This window comes from Cyanistes caeruleus, chromosome 2, assembly GCF_971803275.1.
Source record: "Cyanistes caeruleus chromosome 2, bCyaCae1.hap1.1, whole genome shotgun sequence".
In the NCBI taxonomy this organism is placed as follows: domain Eukaryota; kingdom Metazoa; phylum Chordata; class Aves; order Passeriformes; family Paridae; genus Cyanistes; species Cyanistes caeruleus.
Genome location: NC_141702.1, coordinates 114,026,595 through 114,047,879, shown reverse-complemented (window position 1 = coordinate 114,047,879; position 21,285 = coordinate 114,026,595). Strand labels below are relative to the sequence as shown.

The 21,285-nt window shown below is 38.9% G+C and overlaps 1 protein-coding gene and 1 long non-coding RNA gene across 10 annotated transcripts in view; one reads left to right on the top strand and one right to left on the bottom strand.

Annotated features, from left to right (window-relative positions):
- The window catches only part of MACROD2 (mono-ADP ribosylhydrolase 2), an 846,953-nt gene that overhangs the window by 781,836 nt on the left and 43,832 nt on the right, over positions 1-21,285 (top strand). For all 9 annotated transcript variants that reach the window (XM_086879293.1, XM_086879291.1, XM_086879294.1 and 6 more), the window contains 2 exons: positions 11,138-11,200; positions 14,509-14,574. In XM_086879293.1, coding sequence (XP_086735419.1) covers positions 11,138-11,200; positions 14,509-14,574 — 129 coding nt within the window. The remainder of the gene's footprint in view (positions 1-11,137; positions 11,201-14,508; positions 14,575-21,285) is intronic.
- Positions 10,298-14,772, bottom strand: LOC111926493 (uncharacterized). The gene is made up of 3 exons (XR_002862995.2): positions 14,715-14,772; positions 10,700-10,754; positions 10,298-10,357 (listed from the first exon to the last, which is right to left on the bottom strand). It is a non-coding gene; the product is annotated as an uncharacterized LOC111926493 (long non-coding RNA).

Below are 21,285 nucleotides of genomic sequence, written 5' to 3'. Positions count from 1 at the left end.
CCTAATCTCTATCTCATTGGAAAAACTGTTTATAAGACGCTCACATCAAAGGTTTATTTTCAGAGTGCACAGTTTCACACTGCTTTCAGATATGTGGCAGAGCAAAACACCCCAATGCTGAAGAAATTCCCTTTCTGTGAAACAGTTAAAAGGATGAACCCTAATCTTTAATCCATGTTCAATGTTTAACCCTAAAGTTTAATCCACCGTTCCTTCTCATGGTTTCTTTTTGACCTAATATTCCTCAAATGACACATATAATTTTGCACCTCAAACGGCGGCTCCACAATCTTCAGCGTTTTGACCTAGCACTGTGCATTCAGCTCCTAAAATATTCTGACTAGGGTATAGTGTGAGTCACAAAGAGCAGGAAAGTGTTAACATCTATCATTTTAAGTAACTGCTAGTAACATGCTGTCAGTAACATTGTGACTGGTTGTTACCGGCAAGTCATTAAAGCAATAGCTGTCATCACCTGGAAGGTGTGGAGGGACCCAAGAAATTTCATCACACCTGAGTGTCTTTCCTTTCATGCTGCACTGAACCCAGATTAAATTAAAATACCAATTTTATGTTTGAATTAGAGAGTTCAGCAATGACAAGCCACATGTCCATTTGTATGCAGGCTAACCCACGGTTGGGATTGTGGTCACACTTTCAGTGTTCCTAAACAGGCAGAGCACGAGTTGTTTTATGATATATTCTTACATGGAGTGTGGCTGAAAGTTTTCATTGTATCAGTATCTTTAAAAAAAACAAAACAAAATGAAAGGAAGAGAGAAGGTATTGTCAAAGTGTAAGGTTTTCCTTCCATTCAAGTATTAGCTGATGTTGTTTCACTTTTTCTGTTGCTCCCTAGATACAGTTTCCTATTTCTCTGTGCTTATCCATTTTTCCCAGTGACCTACTGTTCACTTTGTGAAGCACAAATAAATGTGTTGGAAGGGCAAAGTAAGCAGTATGGCAATAGAATTATTGCATTACTCCTGAGCTGTAAAATGCCTGAATTCCTTGAATTTGATGCCATACAGTAGATTTTGCTGATGTAGAATTGAAGCCTGTGAAACGTAATCACTGCTGCTGGGTTTAATATAGCTGGTGGCAGAGCCCCCATCTGCTAGGCAGGAAGCAAACCTGTGATGTTTAGGATTGAAAGTTCAAATTTAGCCCTGAGAGTTGTTGTGATGGGGAAAAGAATAGGTGATTAAAGTGTTTGCTGAGGGGCCTGTGGAGAAACCTGGATCAGATTTCTTTGGCATTACCTGTGCCTCTGGAAGAGGAGACAAGAAGTTGGGATCCAGGCACTGAATTCCTGTCAAGCTGCCAAGTGGCTGGAGTCTAATGTATCACACCTGTGAGCCATTTCCATTGAAGTAAATGGGATTTGCACACATTTGTCTGAGGAGAGGATTTAGTTTCTCCTGGTCTAATTATTAGCTGTTGGTTTTGATGAATTAAAAGAACTTTTAATGGGGAGCCTTGAAGATTATGAAAGTTCTGAGTATGTGACGTGAACCACAACTACATGTCTGAATAATTTTATTTAGGTAGGGGTTTGTCTTCACTTCCAAAAAGCTAGTTGGTGGGGTTTTTTTTCTTTTTAAAAGAAAAATTGAGTAGTTAATGTATATAAACAGTCTCGAATAAAACACAACAAAGGCAAATGCTGCCTGAGGTCAACTTGGTTGAATTTCCCTTAGGGTAAAATTGAAAAAAATCCAAAATCACAAACAAGAAAAGTAAACAACTATAAAAAACAAATCCCCACAAAACAAACAAAACCCCCCAAAAGCCCAACCCCTACCTTTTATCAATAAAAGCAAGTCCACATTTAACATAGGATATTATTTTCCCCTTGGTATCATGACCAGGTATAAAATATTTAACAAATATACACTGAGACATGGGAAGAACCCAATATATTTTCCTCTGCTTGGTTGTGAGTGTCCTTTTAGATTGAAGATGGGAATACAATTTGCAATGAGAACAGCCTCATGTCTGCCCTCGTGGCAGTCTCTGAAACCTATTCCACTGAGTTCAGCAATATTTCTGCTGCAATATTTTTCTCCAGCTCACCAGGCTGGTTCATTGGCTAGAGGTAATGGAGCAATATCATTTCAGTGCATGTTAAAACCTCCACAGAATATTGGGGAAGTAAGTTCCTTTATTATTACCCTCTTTGCAATCCAGGGGAGTACGTGGCTGTGTGTAAGGAGCTTGTTTTGCAGTAAGCTAAAATAAACACTTGACATGCTAATGAAAGCAATCTCATACCAAACCACTAAAGTATTAATGGTGTCTGTTATTATTCTATTAGATATATTGTTCTCTGCTTCCAGATTGTTGGTAGAGAAAAGTAAATGTGAACTGTACATCAGATTCTTATGTCAGTGGTTGTATTCCATAGATTTTCACCGCAGAGATATTGTCTGTGAAATGGATAAACTAGGAACCATCTTTCACTCACAGGTTCCCTGCAGTATTTCAGGTTTGACATGTGCAAACATGCCATATAATTTTCTTCCTTTTTGTTCTTTTTTTTCTTTTTCTCACACCACTTTCCTGCATCCTGGCAGAGTAAATGCAGCCAGGGATAATTTTGCCTTTCCCTCAGTCAGGTGCATTCATTGACAGTGATTATAAAGTGTCAGGTGAACAAAATATGTTTGGCACTAAACAAAACATATGCATGTCTCACTTCAGTAGCTTCATAACACAATCTCAAAGTGGTTACACAGACAAAATGGCAGTACCTGTCACAACATAGCAGCCACAAGTTGGCACAAATGGCACAGTCACCCATTCCCATCCTACTTATTGCCACCAAGCAAAGGCAAACCATTTATACAAAAGCCTAACAAAACAGGAATTTTAAATGTTCCTAAGTTTCTCTTACCTACCTCCCCATGTGTCCTCCCATATATAGTTAACAGCGTGGCATGTGCAACAGGGAGAAGCAAAACTGTTTTCCCTTTCCTTCTTTATGGCATTTCTTAGATATAAAGCAGAGCCTGCCAAAGAGCTCTCCATCCATTCCCTCCATGGTCTGTGTGAGATCAATATTGTATCAAAGACAAGTAACACATCTAGTAACAGCAGCACAAAGGCCTGCTTTTTCTCTTCCTCCAGCAGAAAAATAATCAATCCATACAAGAATAGCCATTTCCTTGCCCTCCTTCAAGGGATGTGAAGACAGAGCTGGAGCTCTGGAAGTTGTCTTACTCCAGTTTCTCTCATAAGCTGCTCCCCAGATGAATGACCAGATTCCTTCTGATGGATTGATAGGCTGTTCTCCCAGGATCACCTGCAGAAGGAGCAGGTCTTTTGGAGTTATTTGTCCAGGACGTACTTTGTCTGCCTTCCATTCACTTGGTGGGAAGGAGAACAGGTTGATGAAGAAGCCAAACCACAAAGCTCATTTTGAACACATATCACCTTTAACAGAGTTTATAGCATTGGTTCCTTTGCCTGATGGGGTCATCACAATTTGGCCTTTAGGCTTTCAAAGGTAACATCACATGTCTGAATGTTGTGTCAGAAATCCAGGCTCATCAGCTGGCACCTGCCTGGCTTGGTGGATGTTCTGTCCATGAGAGATGTCAGTCTGGTGACTGAAGTACGCAGCAGAAATGAGGCAAAATAAAACTGCATCTGATCTCAACAACTCATTCATCCAGCAGGTCATGGCCAGTCATTAGGATTCTCAGAAAGAGAGAGACACCCTGGCTCCTCATCCCCTCTCCCAAAAAATGTTTTGTGAAATGGTAAAAAGTGCACACTCTTGGGACCAGAAAATAAACCTCTGTTTATGGCTTAATCCTCTAATTGTGAGATTAACATAAGGCTTCCTCTTCTCTTCTCCTTTACTTGCCATGAATTTTGCTGCTGTGCTGCCCACTCTCTAGCTTCATGGAGAGGGATCTAGTGTATGCACCTACCATAGTCCATGGCACTTGGCTTGTGCTACAGCCTTCCATCAATCCTCTCTGGAGCCTGTGGGATGCACACAGTAGCTGCTCTTTCTTGCCATTGCATGGAGATGTTCTAAGCATCTCTCCTAAAGGTCTTCTAACACTGTGCAGGCCTGATTGTCTCTCTCTTTAAGGGATGAATTAATATCTAGATTTGACTTCTGATTAGTTCTGCAGTTTATAGCAAGGAGTTCTTTTATCCCTTGATAAATTCTACATTTATCATTATGTATGATACTACATTCATACTTTGCATCCCACGGGGCAGTCATTCTTCAGTAAATTTTTGCTCCAAACATAATCTACTAAAAATGAACATCGAGACACATAATTATGCTTCAAAAAACACAGTCATTTATTCAGCTTTAAAAGTGTTGCTTTTTATTAAGATAGCTTAAAACTGACTGTCTTCTTTTTTCCACCAAACCTAATCCTTTAATAAAATGTTAAATGAAGATAAAGTACTACAGAAGAAATTCCCTGGGAAGGATGTGTACCAAACGTGTCTGTGAGATGCTTCACCTTAATGCAGATGGGTTATGTTTAAAATGTGGCGATTAACCTCCATCCACTGTGGTTGATAGCTTCTCTTTTCACTTCTGTTTTGAAGTCCACCATCTGTCCTGACTGATTACAGCTTTCAGAATATTAGGTGATCACCTTGCACTTAGCCAGGGGTAAAATAGGATGTTATCTGTATTTTCAGTTGTATTTTCTCTCTGAGCAAACATTTTTTAGAAGATTCTTTTTATTGGTGAAGTGGCTTCTGCTGTTCCATTAAATTGCCATGCAGTGGCTGTGCAAAACTCAGAAAACACAGCTCATTTTGGCCTCCACAGGTGATGTGCAGTCCTGTTGTGTTGGCCATTTACCCATTTGGGTTTCTTTTGGCAACCAATTGTACATCTGTGTAACAGCACCAGAAAGACACCTGCAATTCCTGTTTTCACCCTGAATGCTTTGGAGTAGATTGTCTTCCTTCTGAGATGAGCTAAAGTGCAAAAGACTAAGTTACTGGGGTGACTAATGCAGTGTTGTCAGAGAATTCCACCCAGTGACCCACCTGAGGCACCTGCAGTGGGCTCATCTGGAATTCATTGCTCATTTCTAAGCATGTGAATAACACTAAACCATCATGATTATTCAGGTCCACTGCAGGAGATGGGGCTGGTCCCTTCATTCCAAAATGCTGATGCTAAGTAGTCCATAGTTTTGTTTGCATTTTGTGAGGGTTTTTTATGAGTGTAATTTTCTCTGTGGCTTCTCTGTCGGTTTATTCAGTTGGTGAAAAATCAAAATAGGTCTCAAGTTATTTTGACTGTGGCTGGGAAAAGATGCCATGTGGCCATCCCATGTAGTATGTATTTGCTCAGACTTCAGGTACACTGTAAAAATATGAACAAAGACTAAATTTATATAGTAATGATTTGTTTTGCACTTGCCCTCATGGGGTCTTTTTATTTTTCTTGGATAGCACTAATTGTAGGGCCAGGAGTCAGGGCTTCTTTATACTGTTGTGAGCTCTGCATCAACTCAAAGGAGCAATTTCTGTCCCCTTTATACACGACAAGAACAGAGGCAATACTATGCAGCACAATCTGAGTCAATGGAGAGTCAGACCCAGTGAAAAGCCAGGTGAGCACAATGTTCCCAGCAGTGAGTTCAGACAAACTAGCATGCTCCTGTCTTCTCAGGACTTAATTTGATGCTGGGGCTATTATCCCCTGGTTCTTCCCTAACCAGAGGGGTTATGATGAAGCTGAGTTAGCTGTCTTCTGACCCACAGAAGAGTGAAGCAAGGGGAGCATGCATGGTGACTTCAGCGGGCTTTAGCCAAGACTCTTGGATTTCTCAGGGTGATAAATACGTGAGATACAATAGCTTTATTTTTAACCTCTGAGATAAGCCCTCAAGCTACAGTTTTCTCATTCTTTTCCCACACTCCTGGACAAAATGCTGCATGGAAATGAAATCCTGTTATTTATTGGACTGACAGCTTCACTGGGCTGGGTGCATTCACAGTAGCATGCTCAGGGCTGCATCTGCAGCGTGGTAATTTGTTGAAGGAGCACAGAGGGCAGAGTCTCATAACTCCATTAAACAATTACTGCAGATAACACGTTACTAACCCTTCTTAAAATTTACCCCAAAGGGGTTATATACAAGTAATGATTAAAACTGACCTAAATCATAATTTAATTAAAAGAAATTAAAGTGAAAACTGAAAATGTTCAGCAACTTCAGGCCACCACGTTAATGATTCACTTTAATGTGTTTGTAGTTCTGTAGTAATGGCCTTTGAGTGTATGTGCTTCTTGGTTTATGTCTGATATCATTTTACTGCTGGAATATTTTGAAAATGGTTGCAGGCTGTATGATCTCAAGTGCCTATATGGATGTACATGTGCTTTCTTCTCACATTTTAGGGGTTTCAGTGAAGCCAGCATATCTACTTGTGTGCAGAATGCAGATCAAGGCCTATATTTTTCAATTCCTCATTAATTAGTTTCTCTGCTATACAATAAGGACCTTCATGTCATTAGTATGATTACCATGGCAGTATTTCTGGGCTGTAAAAAAGATAGTTCAAAACTGGCATTCTTGTCTGACAGCCCTTGGTTGTACTTGAATTTGTTAATACAAGAAAGAAGCACCAGTGGAGAGATGCCAAAGTCACTGGCCGTGCAGAAAAGCAGAAGATGCTCCTGGACTTGTGTGGCAGAGCCATTCAGAGATGTCACAGGATTAAACCTGGTGTCCCAGGATGTGGCACCTGCACAAATATGGATGAAAGTCTCAGGTGTTGGCCATTTATCAAGTTTATTTCTACCCCAGGAAGGAGGAGGAGGTTTGAAGAAACATTATTCTAAACACTAACACCCTATGGATGATATGAATAAAGGTTTCTCAGTAGCAAAAACAATTTTGTTATTAATAGCATCTGTATTCATTAGTCGGACTTGATGATCCTTGTGGATCCTTTCCAGATCAGGATATTCTGTGATTCCTTGTTGGAGGGGTAGAAATGGACTGGTTTGTACTGCTTATGCAGAATTTCTTCCTTTAAATACAAATATACAGTGTCTGCAATTCTGTTTTCTTCTGAAAAATGTCTTTTTGCACCCGTTTTTGAGGCACTTTAGCCTAATCTCTAAGTTGTTGCCAGCTGCTTGTGAAGAAAGGTGCTGCTGAAGAGGAGTAGGTGTGCAAGCAGACCTAGCATTTCCTCAGCTCCGAAATGGGAAGAGCCAAGAGGCCAGCAGGCTATTAATATTTTTGACTTGCCATGTCTGTCATAAGAACAGTGGAAGATGTAAGAAGCCACATGTTTCCAGGCTCTTGCAGAGAAAATGTGAAGAATACTAAAACCTGCTCCTAGGGTTTGTTCCCTGACCTTTCATCCAGATCTTGTCCCAGCCCTCTCCTGTCTGATGGATGGCTTATTATTTATTATATTATCTGCTTGATTTGGGGGCTGCCACTGCAGCTGGCACCTCACTGGGCATGCTAAATGCCTCTCCATGACAGAAAGTGGGCAGGAATTCTTGGAGAATCCTCTTTTCTGGTGGAGTTAAAATTGTCTCTGCCAGCTTGCTGAGCATGTTGATTGATCCTTGTTTAGCTTCTTTTCTACCAAATATATCTTTTGGGGAAGGGGAATGGATTTTCTTGATGACCTCAAAGAAAATGCCATGGGAAGACAGCAAGAACCTATCATGCACTAGTCAATTGGCAAGAGAAAGCAGAATATATGGACAGAAGAAGGTATTTTAGTGTCTGATGTGCTTGTTTTGTTTGTACAGTACAACTGTAATCCTCAAATTTCTATTTTTTTAGAACTGACTGTCATGCCAGAGGGAAAGAAACAGATGTTCCCATTTGTCTTGTGATGTGGCTCAAAATCATTTACATTTTCTGGCCTAAAATGACACGACATGTCATTTGCCACTTTTTGTATCTCCTTTGGAGTGAGTGACAGATTGCTGTTCAATTACCGCTGAAATAGAAAAGCAAATATTGTGAGGACATCTTTCACCTAAAGGAAATGCAATCACTGATTGCTGCAGTAGTGGGAAGAGAAGGATGGCAGATACTGTAGCAGCCATCCAGTGGAAAAGACATTTTTATTATAAATAATGTCATGCGGAAGATTCAAGGAAAATGTACTGGTTCTGGCTTTTCTGCCTGGAGAAAAGGAGAGCCAGGGGTGAATAAAAATATGGTGAAAAAATTGTCTCACTACTCTTGTAAAATATATTTCCAGCTCTTTGCCTTGAGGACGTGCTCCTTAAAGTCTTTCCATTTGCTCTGCACCCAGTTCCAGTGGAGAGAAATAAATGCAGAAAGACTCTTCATCAGTCAAAGGCACTCAGTGAGAGACTCATTAGAATGGTTTTTTAAAAGTGGAAAAACCTGTTTGTCAAAGACTTTGGGATTAGACACTTTTCCTCTCTATAGTTTGCTTTCTTGTCAGTGTATTCATGCCCTGCTTCCTCCCTTTCTCACAAGATAAATAGATACTCCAGGCCAAGCAGAGTTTAACCATTCCTTCTGAAAGTCATTTACTTGATCATAACTTGTCCAGTCTTAATTTTTAGCATTTCCTTTTCCCTATTTCTGCCAAACTCACTTGCCAGGCACAACACTTATTGTCAGTATACTGATCAAGATGAATTTTCATGCCATGATCCAGTCAGTCAATTGGATTGGGTTAGAGTGCAAGAGGTGAAGTTTCTGTTTAAGGTCTTTTACATTTTTCTTCCTAAAGGAACAAAATGAAGTGAAAAAATATTGAGAATCCTGTAATTTATGTTACAATATATAGTTATTATTATTATTATTATTATTATTATTATTATTATTATTATTATTATTATTATTATTATTATTATTATTATTCCAGTTCTAAACAGTGAATGTCTGCTGAAATAATACATTTAGGATTAAGAAAATGTGGTTTATCTGATAATCTGCTGAATCAGATGATCATTTAAACTTTCTCTTGTAGTTTAAGTTTTCTCTGCATGACTTAAGCAAGAGATATAGTTCCTTAGCAATAAATATGAATTAACCTGGTTTTAGTCAAATAAGCTGTGGTTATAGTCATAAGAATGGATGTAGAAACAAGTATCATCTGGAAATTGATTTTTAAATTGTGAATGCAGTAAGGTAATGGCTGGAATTAATTTCAGTGATACATCAGTAGTTACATATGTGCCTAACCTGCTTTATCTGATTGTAAAGTTCTTTCTGCATAGTGTGAAACATGTTACACTTGACCATGATTCAATCCTTGAAGCTTTGGCACCACTCATTTTACAGTGATGCAATAACCTCTTTTGGTCTGACCTATTGGTAAAGATTTTTCCAGTGCTGCTGCACTGCTGTGTTACAGGATTGTCTTTATTTATGAATTGCTTGCTACATAGCTTGATGGCACCAAGCCTGTGTTTTAAGAGAAAAGGGTGGGAGAGAGAAAAGTTCAGCTAACTTTCTATTTTGCATGCGGCCTTATTGTGTGTGGACAGGCAGAATGGTGACTTTGAAAACAGCAACTTTTGCTTTCAAGTCAGGGAAAGAAAAACCCTGCAGGTTTTGTCACACCATTTAGGTCAACCACATAACACAATTTTTCACAAAATAGAGCTCACTGTTGTGCTAGGAAATCATTATGGCAAGTCATCCATTAAGGTTAGAATTCATACTAAGAGTTGCCAGGAGGGCAGGAAGCACAAGTCCCCACTGATGGCCATCAGCCACACCCTGCCCACCTCTCTTCTCTCAGGTGAGGGGTTTCAAGTTCCTGCTTCATCTCCTCTCCTCCTGAGAGCAGCTCTTGCAGGGCAAGCCTTGGAAATAATTCTCCACTAGTCCCATCTGCTGGATGCCAGGAAGAATTGCCTGCTGGAAAGAGGGAAAGCATCATACCTCAGCCTTTCAATATCAGCTGAGGTGCAGTGTGCCACCAGACATACATCTGCCTGTGGAAAATACGTGCTCTCTCTGTTTTCCTTCCATCCACCTAAGCACATTTGGACCACTGCTATTCCCATCACCAGGCTCCATGTGTTAAGAAAAGCAAGGTGGCCAACACAGGGAACTTTAGCTGTGTTTCTTTAGAGAAGCTGCAATCAGAAAACCCAGCAGCCAGCAAAGATCACAGAAAAAAAAAATAAAAATATGTGTATCATTATCCAGACATTTCCAGGCTTGGGAATGAATTTCCCCTCTCACAATGTATATGCAATCAGCTTTTCAATTACCTCATTAACGCTGGTGCTCAGCTGTTCTTTTGGTGGGAAGGGAGCATGGCCATGGCATCCAATCCTGCATGCAGCTCTGCAGCCTCTCATGTTATTATGAAGCTAAAAGAGCCTTTCCCATCCCTGAAAATAAAGAATTCCTGATATATTTCTAGTCAGGGTGAGCAAAGTTTAAGAGATCCATAGATATTTTTCAGGATATTACCCATTCTCAGTGGTTATTTGCTGTTTGGTACCTGCCTTCCAAAAAAGAGCTGGAGGGTAGAAAATGGATAATGAATGTGAAGTAGTGGAGAAAATTGGGAATGAATGTGAATGTAAAAAGGGGAAAATTCATTCAGTCCTAGCAGTCTTACTTTGGTTTGATGTGCTGTCTTCATTACAGCCATTTGTGAGGAATTTTTATACTTTATGTTAAGTGGTATTGTGGCTTTTGCTTTAAAATTCAGTTCAGTTGATTCTTACCTCCCATAGGCATTGAAATAAGTTCTGCAGGTCACAAACAGCCACTTCAAGGATTCTGTTGAAATAGAAAAATAATAGAAGGAAAATAAAGCTAGGAAGAAACCCCTTTATAAAATACACAGAAGTTCAAGCAACAATTTCATTTATTGCAGACTGTGTTTAGGGAAACATCCCTTTACTTGGTACTGTTATTTCCAGTGGGCCTATTGAAATAAAATCTATAATCCTCATCTTGAGATATAAAAACATGACTGGTTTAAATGGAACTGGTCATGTTGGCAGTTTTTTTCAGCTTACCTTTACGTCTCTCCTTTTTTATTACAGCACTTTGCTGTAAATTAGCAGTTTGTGCTAAATTGGTTACAATTAATATTGCACTGCTCCTGTTACCAATAAAAAGATGTATCATAAATAATTTTTATGTGTTTTTCTCAATAGGTGGTAATGATGCAGTGGATAAGCAAAACACCGATGAAAGTAAGACCCAGAGCCAAGAAGCAGGTTTGTACCCAGCTCCTTAAAGGCCTGTCTTAGGCTTTATCCACTTTTTGAACAACACCCTTAGTCAGTGCTTTTGAAGGGGAATATTTGTACATTTTCACCAGATTAGCTCATGTCTTGGGCAATTCTCCCATTAACGACCAAATCTTCGTTCATTATGAATGAATGTGTTGCAGAGCAGGAATGCAGACCCCTCTCAGCTTACCAGCTCTACATTCTCCCTTCAAATTGCCTAATCTAGGTAATCCTCTCACAAGGAATAAGTATTTTTTTCCCCCTCTGCATAGAGTAGGAATGAGGGGAAGAAATTTGGGGAAGGAGGAAGCAAGCAGGAGGCTCCTTCTGATGAAAACTCAACTCCTCATATTTTTAAAGGGTATTTTCAAGTTTTAAAAAATTGTCTACACAATGGTTACGAAGATTTAAATCCATAGAGAAAAATATTGCATGTGCTGTGAGTGAATGTCAGGGTTCACAAGTGGTGGGTTTTGCAGGTGACATGCTTATAAATTATGGAGTTCAGTGTGTTGGAATAGAGTGTCACTCCATGTTCACAAGAGATGGTTTTTTTCTGTTTATGGTTGTATTTTTCATGCTCCACAACTCTATTCCTTGCAAGAGACAGCTACGAATTGACAGAATGAATTAGCTACCAAAAGACCTGAAGTAGAAATCAAAATGTCTGTCTATTCCCTTATTTCTTAAGTATTTCTTTAACTGTAATATGACATGCAGCACACTGCTTTTCTCATTTGGTTAGGATTTTTTTTCCCATTGGAATGCAGAACGTTCCCTAAACATATTTAAACCAGAGAAAGCGGTTTTCTCTGGAAATTCTGGAGCTGAAGGTGGTTGGTCAGCAAACACAGCAGATACATTTAGAAGGCTTGGATTCCTGACTTAATTGATTTGCTTCCTGTATTGTGGTAATGAGAAGTCCATTGAATGAGGGTCTTCTTTTCATCCTGTGCATTGGCCACGGTGTAGGTAGAAGGGCAGCTTTTCTCCCTGCCTTCCACAGGTCACTCTTGTGCAACTGAGTGTTAACATCTGATGTTGCCTGTATGTGCTCAAAGTCCTCCTGTGTTTCAAGCCTTTTTTGTCACCTCTTCTGTGTGTGCCTAATGTGGGGCAGGCAGCGGGAGGTGAAGCCAGAAACAAAGAGTATTACAGAATAAAATAGATTCCCATGGACCTCAGCAGACTTTATCCCCCACAAGATAAGTGCATGATGGTGTTTTGTAAGTGTGGGAGGGCAACCACATATGCTTCCCTGTTTTTTTCATTTTCATACTAGTTGTATTTTAAACAGGCCAAGGGGACCAGGGAGAAGAATGAGTTATTCCGTGTGAATTGAGATTCTGTTTCAAATCTCTGACTAGACTGGGGCATATCTTTTTCCAAGCAATTCTGAGCTTTTAACTTTACCAAGTACTGCTTGACTGCTAGCTCACCAAAGAGCTAATACTGCCTGGAGCTCCTGGCTCCAGTTGCAGAGATTCCTGTTAAACCTGATTGTAGCATCTGCAGATGCCCAATACAGCCCACTGTGCTTGTCAGTCATCAGACAGTCACTCTGATGGGGTGAGTACTTCAGTTTGATTGAATAAAATACTCTTTTTTTTTTTTTCCCCAAGAGAATTAAGGAATGTTTACCTCTTGAAACTACCACTTTGCTACTGTAGGTGTTATAAATGCACTATGCTTTTCCCAAAACTCCTTGTTACGACTTGTTACAGTATGAGCTGTCAGAGCTGGTTTATCAGAGCCATGATATACATTCTTTTGCTATCTTGTATTGGTACTCATGTTTCATTATTCTCGTGGAGAGTGTCAAAGAAATGATCCAGACATCTGAGGTCCCAGATCCAGAAAATGTCATTTAGGAACGTGGTTTAGGTAAATGCCTCAACACAATGTCATTCCCACTCATAGCCCAATAGTCACCTCCTTGGCCACAGGCAGATGGTGTTGCAGAAAAGAATTATTTGGCTGAAAAATTTTCCCTCCTGGTTTACATAGTGACAGGAACAGAGAGGGCCACAGTTACCTCAAGTTAGTTACATCCACTTAGTGAGTCTCTGCTGCTTTCTGCTCTGTGCATTGTGGAGACAAAGCATCACCAGGAATTTTGAGGTTGCTGCTTTTGCACCCTTTCTTGGCAGTGGAAAATGACCTGATTTTCCATGATTTCCACACAGTTGTGTGCCTAGAAGATTTCTATACACTACAAGTGACCACTGTTAGGAGCAATCCCATCAAAAGTTAATGTTATTTGTATTATCTAAACCAAAAGGCATAAACTTCCTCTGAGTGTGACAAATCATATGCTTCAGTATTGTAAAAGAAAATGTAGGACAAAAAATTGATGCTCTATTCTTACCTGGTCCATTACATAAAGATTTGTATATTCTCATTATAGTGAAAAATATCATATTATAGAGAAAAATACACATTATAAAAAAAACTCTAGTAGTGGAAAAAACAGTAACAGTCTGAAAAGACTGAAAATTTTAAGCTGTGTGGGGTTTTTTTAAAGTCTGGCCTCCACTCTCTCATCAATGAGCTTCACATGGAAAAACAACATGGCAGGTGGTTCTGAGATCTTGTTTCAATCTAATTAAAAGTACTAAAGGGCTATATAAGGAAAAAAAATTGTCAGCATCATCAACAATAAGTCTTTTGAAAGAAATTAAAGTCTAGAAATTGAAACAAAAGCTTATAAATATTTTAGAACTATAAGAATTAGCAAGAAAAATCAACAGGGAAAGTGAGAACGTTTTATTAAGTTCAGGTACCAGTTGTATCTATTAACTACAATAGTTTTACCGGTGTGCTCTACTATTAAAAAATTCCAAGCTGCAGATTTTTAGGGACTTTCTAATTTCAGGCCTGATTCATGAAAGCTTCTATTTTCAGGAAAGCATTTGGATTCCAGTGGGATTCATGGACATGATTCAATTAAGAATTAATTAATTGTTTTTTTCACAAAATATATGGATTAAATGAAAAAAAGAAATCTCAGAGTGAATAGAACTCCACCCTACTCATGAAAGCAATAGCCGTTCCTCTGTGTGTATTATGAGAAATTGAAATACAGATTTGATCTGGCTGTACTGGAATGTTAGTTTACATCTTGCTTAGGAAAGACTGTCAGACCAGTAATAGCCAGTGAATGGATGGAAGCCCTGTAAATGAAATTCAGCTCCAATATCTTGTCTCTATAAGGCTTTTTTTTTTTCAGTAAAGTGCTTCATCAGTTTTCTGTTTAATGAATAACTTCTCTTTCATTTCCTTTGTTCTTATAGGTGAAACAAAACCTTCATCTGTAGCCAGCCTATCATCAGAAGACATTGAGCTGAGTGAGAATAAAGGTACAGATTGGAAATTATGTTTTGAAATATCCTATCCCAAGAGGACATTTCATAAAACTGTTTTTTTTCCCTTGTCTGGAAACAGCCAAAATCACATTTAAACAATACATAAATAGGTAAACACTTGGATTTTCATTTACCAAAGGCTTTGTAATACAGCTAAGCATGCACATCTATCTCAGCAATATCAGCTCCCTGTTCAGTGCTCTCATGATGCAGGAAAAGAAAAACACAATAGCTATAAACACATCAGGAGGAGACAGGAGGAGATGAAGTCATAATAGAGAGGCAGAAAGTAATGTTTATCTTGTGCAGACTGTGCTGGGCACTCAGTTTAGTTTGTAATAAATATTTAAAAGTGTCACAGGGCCAAATGACAGGAAGTTTAGGAAAGAGAGATTATCTAATTTAAATGTTTCAAGCTGAGATTGTTCCTGTGGAGTTGCTGGTTTACCAACAGATAGGAGCCAGTTTTTTGATATTCCTATAATAATCATGCTATTAGTTGCTTATGCTGGTCTACATTTTTTAGCATTTTTGTGGGGGTACATCAGGAAAAAGTCCAGGTGTTATACAAAATGTTTGCTACTGGTAATCCAAAAGAGGAGTTATGCTATCTATAACAAATACAATCCATCAGTATGGCCTTCAAGAAAGACTAATAGAAAATTTTCATGCATTTTACTCAGATAACATAATTATTAACATCCATTAACTTATTTATTTTAAAAGATTCAATGTTTAATTCAGCATCACTACTTGACTCTCTTTTCATTTTTCTAGATAAGTGTGACAGGGTGTGAGATCCTGCCCTTTTGTTCCAAAGCTACATGCTGGACAGCCCACATACTTACCTGATTATGAGTTCAAAGCCCTTGTGCAGGTTGATTTAAGTGCTCTTTTAACAGATTGATTTATCCTGCAAAGGAAAAAAAGAACCACAAATCTTTGCAGGAGCACTGGCTTTTGCTTTTGATACATCACAAATCGTAGCTGTAGCAAGGGTAGTGGAAGGCAGAAATAGTGATGGATTCAATCCCAGCATGGTTGGTGATTGCCTGTCATTAGTTTCTCTTGTTTTGATGACATTTGGCCTGTTTATGTATTCTGTTTCTGGAAGAATCCCCATTTTATCTGTTTCACAATGTGAGGGTCACAGTGAGGCTTTGGGTTTGGATTTTCCTTTTCCATCTGCAGTCAGCTGATGATCCCTACAAATTGGTATTGTTCTGAGTTCTTGTTCCTAACTAAGAAGAGGACTGTCTGATCTGCTTCCCAGTGTTTTTACACTGTTGCATTAGAAGACTCTTCTTAGGAAAGAAATCATCTTTGTGTGCTAAGTCTCACTTTTCATATATTAAGAGTATATGTGGTGTTTTCCCCTCTTCTCTTGAGAGGCTGGCAGAAGAGATAGTGCCCTGAGAGATCCAAAGTGCATTATCTCTTTGATGTCCTACCTCTCCTCATAAGGAAGATGGGAAGCATCTGGTAGAGAAAAAGGAGTGAGACAAGCTCTCCTCCATAGATTTTGTTTGTAAAACTGTACAAGTTAAAAAAAAAAAAAAAAAAAAAAAAAAGCTAAAACTGTGCTTTTGTATTTCCTTGCTATTTTTGTTTTAATGGAGACAAGAATTTTGAACATCAGTGCCATGATTGGCCAGGCCATGGTTTTAATCCTTATTTCCATCAGTAGATTTTCAGCTTTGCAGGTTTTTACTGTGAGGGTGCTGAGGAGTTGGCAGAGACTGCACAGAGAAGCAGTGGGTGCCCCATCCCTGGAAGTGTTTGAGGTGAAGTTGGACAGGGTTTTGAGCAACCTGGTCTAGTGGAAGGTGTCCCTGCTGGGGGGTTGGAATGAAATGATCTTCAAGATCCCTTCCAACCCAAACCACTCTGTGATTCTCTAATGTTTCTATCATTTCAGATTTTGAGGTTTTTTAAAATAAATACTACTGTTACCAAAAAAAAATGCTACCTTTTTTTTTGAGAAATGGCACTTTTACAAAATCCTAGCATTTCTGAAAACACCTGATGCTCCCAAAATAAATTCCAGCTTTCAAATTGTTTGCCTGCTGAGTTAACATGGCTGAAACCTCCAGGTTCTGGAACATACGCATTTCTCTAGTTTATCTTCAACTAAATGAACTGAAAATAAAGCATTTAGAGAAATTATGTTTTCCCAGTCCTTCCACCTAATTACTGTAGAAGATTTATGGCAAATAAATCTAGCTGCACGTTCCCAAAATGCATAGCTTAAACCACTCAGAATAGCAGGGATAGCAGGAAGTTTCCTGCTATGAAAGTTTAGGTCTTTCAAATGTCAACCACTTGTGAGTGCACCAAAACAATTATTTTGAGTCCAATTAAAGTAGTTGACTAGCAGTTTTTCTTTTTTTTTTTTTCCTCCTCATACTTCTGGGATTAGAATATAGCAAACACATTGACATAGTTATTTATTGCTCTAAAATGTGGTGATATTCTAAACAGAACACATCCATCTCTGTTACTATAAATATCTAGTATTTTTGTTGTCAGTCCTCTTCATAATTTTTTTAAAGGAAAAGGGAGAAGATGGGAATATGAAAGGGGTTTTCATGATAAGAGTGGAGGGCAGTGCAAGAGCTACATTTTGAGGGGCTTTGATTAAAATGAAAACCTCTCGTGAGACTTCAAATCTCACATTAATCTAAAAGTATATGTCTTCTTTTACCATAGGAGAGATACTGTCCAGGAAAAAAAATCCACACAGACCCAGTTTGCACATGACCTTTGAGCAAACTGAATTTTTTCAGTGTTCATCTGTCTACGGAGGAAAAAAATAGGGAAGGTGGGAGGGGGAGAAAAAAAAAGGGGGAATGGGAGTCATATTTCAAGAATATTGGGATTTTCAATGCAACACTGTTGAGGTATCCTCCTATTCCAGTCTGTGCCAAGTTTCTCTTTCCACTGTCTGCAAGGAACTGTTGCAGTTTTACCCTTAAAAATTTGCCTGCTTAACTATGATCTTTTGGGGGAGAGCTGACATCTCCAGGCAGCACCTTTGCAAGTGCTTCATTACTGTGCATATGGAAGCAGATATGACGTATTTCAAGTGAGAGATGCTTCCTTCTATGAAGTGTAAGGGCAGAGCAAAGTGATTAAAGTCATTAATGTTTATGCAGCAGATAAAGGGTGTGTCAGGCAGGCTGCACTCAGTCTGGTACATCTGTCTGCACAAGATTGTGCTGGGGCTACAAACTAATTTTAAATTGACCTTGTATAGATTGGATTGAACCTGTGTTTTGTTAAAGAGAGTATGTGTACATGCATACGTGTGTGTGTGTGACAGAGAGTGTTCTGCATCTTCATCTCAGTTGCCTCTTCTACCAATTACTATCTAACCCAATTTAATGATTAGACTTTCTGGCAGGAAAATGTAAAATGGAACTGGATTTAGTACAGGTGAAGCATTACTCCCCACTATGCAAAGTTTCTGTGCACAATACATTGATTGTAATTCATTAGCACTTAATAAGAAATGAATTTTCGTTTGAAGGTCAACTAAATTAAATCATATACTAATTAATTTTAAAAATAAAGGTGACTGATTAATTATTTCCAGGTGTTCAGCAAAGTCTGGGCTTTTGTGGGAGTGCCATTGAAAGCAAGTCACTGTTTTTCTGCATTCTCTGAAATGGAGTCAGATTCAGTTGGCTGGAGGGTTTGTGTTTCCAGAAAAATAATTAGGTATATGACTTGGCTAGGGGTTAGCCCTAAAAATTCTCTTTGGGCAACCCAGAACCCAGTAAGTATCCTGCCTTTAAAATGTAATAGGTATAAATTCCTCTTTGGCCAGTTGTAGCTCTGAGTATGGAAAAATCTTGATGTCCTAAAGACATAAATGATTGAGAAGGCATAAACTGAAAGATAGAGCCTTTCAAATGCAAGGGAGCTGTGCAAATTGACATAAATTAGTCATTGGTAAGCACATGAAAAAGACTGGCTGAAAGGCCAATATGTTCAGAAAGAGGTGTTTAAAATCAGCTCTTAGGTGTATATTAAGACATCTAAATGACTGACCTGATTTTGAGAAGTGCTGAGCACTCAGCAGCTACCAATGAAATGTTTTTACTTCACCCTTGGGCTATGATTAGACCTAAAATTTCAGCCTGGAAAATTTCAATTATAGGTAACTGAAATAGAACCTTTTTTAATGGAAGAGTTTCAACACCCTCAGCCATACCTGTGGCTTTGCATGCCTGCTCAAGTGATAACATTTTTCTGTCCCTTGGTTAGAAGGATTCCTGTGAAAGCAAACTGGCTAACACAAGCTGATTTTTGGGGTTTGGGGTTTTTAACCAAGGATGTCAGCACCACCATCCAACCAGCCATTTATTCTCTTAAAAACTTCCACAAGGTTCACTTCAAGCTGTTCAATAATGTGAGTTATTCACTTCCTCACATTTAATCTGACACATTTGACCTGAGTTGTGCATCCAGATGGGGTCCAGCCCCTGAACTTCTCAAGAGGTATTTCTGCTCTACCCTTCACCAATACTGGCATCTGCAGCAGTGAACACTAATCCACTTAGCTGGTTTATTTAAATCCTCCTTATTTTTTAATATTAGCTGACCTGAAGCCATTCAGCTGCGCTCCCGTCAGACCAATGTGAGATCCTGCTCTTTCATCTTCTCCCCCCAGCCCTTTCCCTTGGACAGGCTCTAACCAAGGCAAACAGGTTTTTCTCAGCTTTTTCATTTCCCAGAGCTCTGTAAAACAGGTCCTGCCCCTTATGGCAGGAGAAGGATGCCCACAGTTTTTATACCAGCTGCACCTGGAATTTCTCAGGTGGACAGAAGGTAAGATGCCCTTCTGTCAGCTTGAAGCACAAACAGGTGGGAGAAGTATTCAGTGGATCCCTGATATGAGATCAGATATCACTGATATGAACTACAGATATGAACTGTTTGGTCTATTACCTGAAAACTTGATAAAATATCTCTACAAGTTGTTGCACCTGAAAATGTCAGGTTCACCAAGCATTTTAAACTTTGGCTCCAATAAATCTAATCAATTATAAGGATAGATTAAAATGAAATCTTGGTGAATATAAAAATAACATTTTAAAGTCAAAGCTCAAAAGTAAAATCTCTTCCTAACTTTTCATAAATCACCATTTTATAGTACTTCATTTTAACATATTTTCCTCGGTTTATGAGGCAAAAGAATACCCTAATCATGTGGCAGCCTCCGTGCACACCATTACCTGTAATTTTAGATGTCTGCTTGATTTCTTTCACTCTGGAAACATTCCAGTCATTTATCACAGTATCATGCTTAAAAAAATAAAATGTACTGAACCTGTTCTTTCCTAATGACCATCATTTTCCCTCTTTGATCTTCTTACAGCTCCCTGAAACACGGTGATTTATCTATGCTGTGTACAGGACCCAGGTGTTTTGCACATTAGAAACTACTCAGTAAATAAGCTGTACAGAGAGTAGCTGGGGAAGTGAATTTTAAAAGATCATTAAAACCACTTTACATTCAGTTCTTACATCTCCCCTCTTCCTTAGCCTTCTCAAAATTGTATTTGAGCAGCACTGCCTTATACAGTCAGAAGAAAAAATGAATGGTATGGAAGAGCAGGGGATTTATGCAGGATTTAAACAAAATAGTGCCTGACTATTGGCAGGAAGGATAGGATTGATAGTTTATTGCAAGCTACATGCTTTTCTTGGAGATGAATTCAGCATACAGTTGGTAGGAGCAGTGAATATACCTGCAGAGTATTCTGATTAATTTATTTAAAGCCTAAATATTTTTGTAAACAGGTTGTTAAAGACTGGGGCTAGTTCCCAGGTGGATTCAAGACACTTAATTCAATAAAATGGAGGGTAGCAGAGAGCAGCACTCCTGACATGGACACTGCCACTCCAGCCAGCAAGGAGGAGTTTTAGAGAACTAAGGGTTGCTCAGACTTCATTGAGCACTTAAGCACCTGAGGTGCAGTAGATAAATGTGGCCTATCTTTGTCTTATTTATGCAAGAAAATGTCCTGCTTGGTTCATTCATGTGTGATGTTAGGAACTGTACTCCAGTGATACCAGAAACACAGATTTTTATTTTTTTTTCAGTCCTTACTGGAGAAGTGTTAACTTTTACAGTTTTACTCACCCAAGGTAAATAGTGCCCATTGTGTCTGTCACAAAAAAGTTAAGCAATACTGTGCTGTGAAAGAATATCTTGGCTTGAATTCTCTGGTATGACTTAACAGATAATTAACTTTGTTAGGAGAAGACTAACGTTGCTTTATGCCATTTTAAAACATCAGGTGAATAAGAGGTGAACAAAGGCCTTAGGGATGGCCAGAGCTCTTGCAGACCCTGCAATCATCCAGGGCTGTAATACTGAGCTTATGCACAGTTGCACAAGGATCCAAAGTGAGCACAGAGGATCAGCTGAGCCTGAGGAATATCACCACCCTACCGAAAACTTGCACGCAGAAAGTAGTGTGTCATCAACATTTTTATTGATCACTGCCTTTGGTTTTACACTTTCACTTTTGCTTGGCACAGATTTGCTTCATAAATCTGGGTTTATTCCATTGCTTTATTTTATTCTTGTTAATCCTAAAAGTAAATCTGTCTTTGGAACTTGTGGCTTGAATATTTAGTGCAATATTTGGATTTGAAAAGAAGGAATCTTTGATATGGTCTTGACCTTAAGGA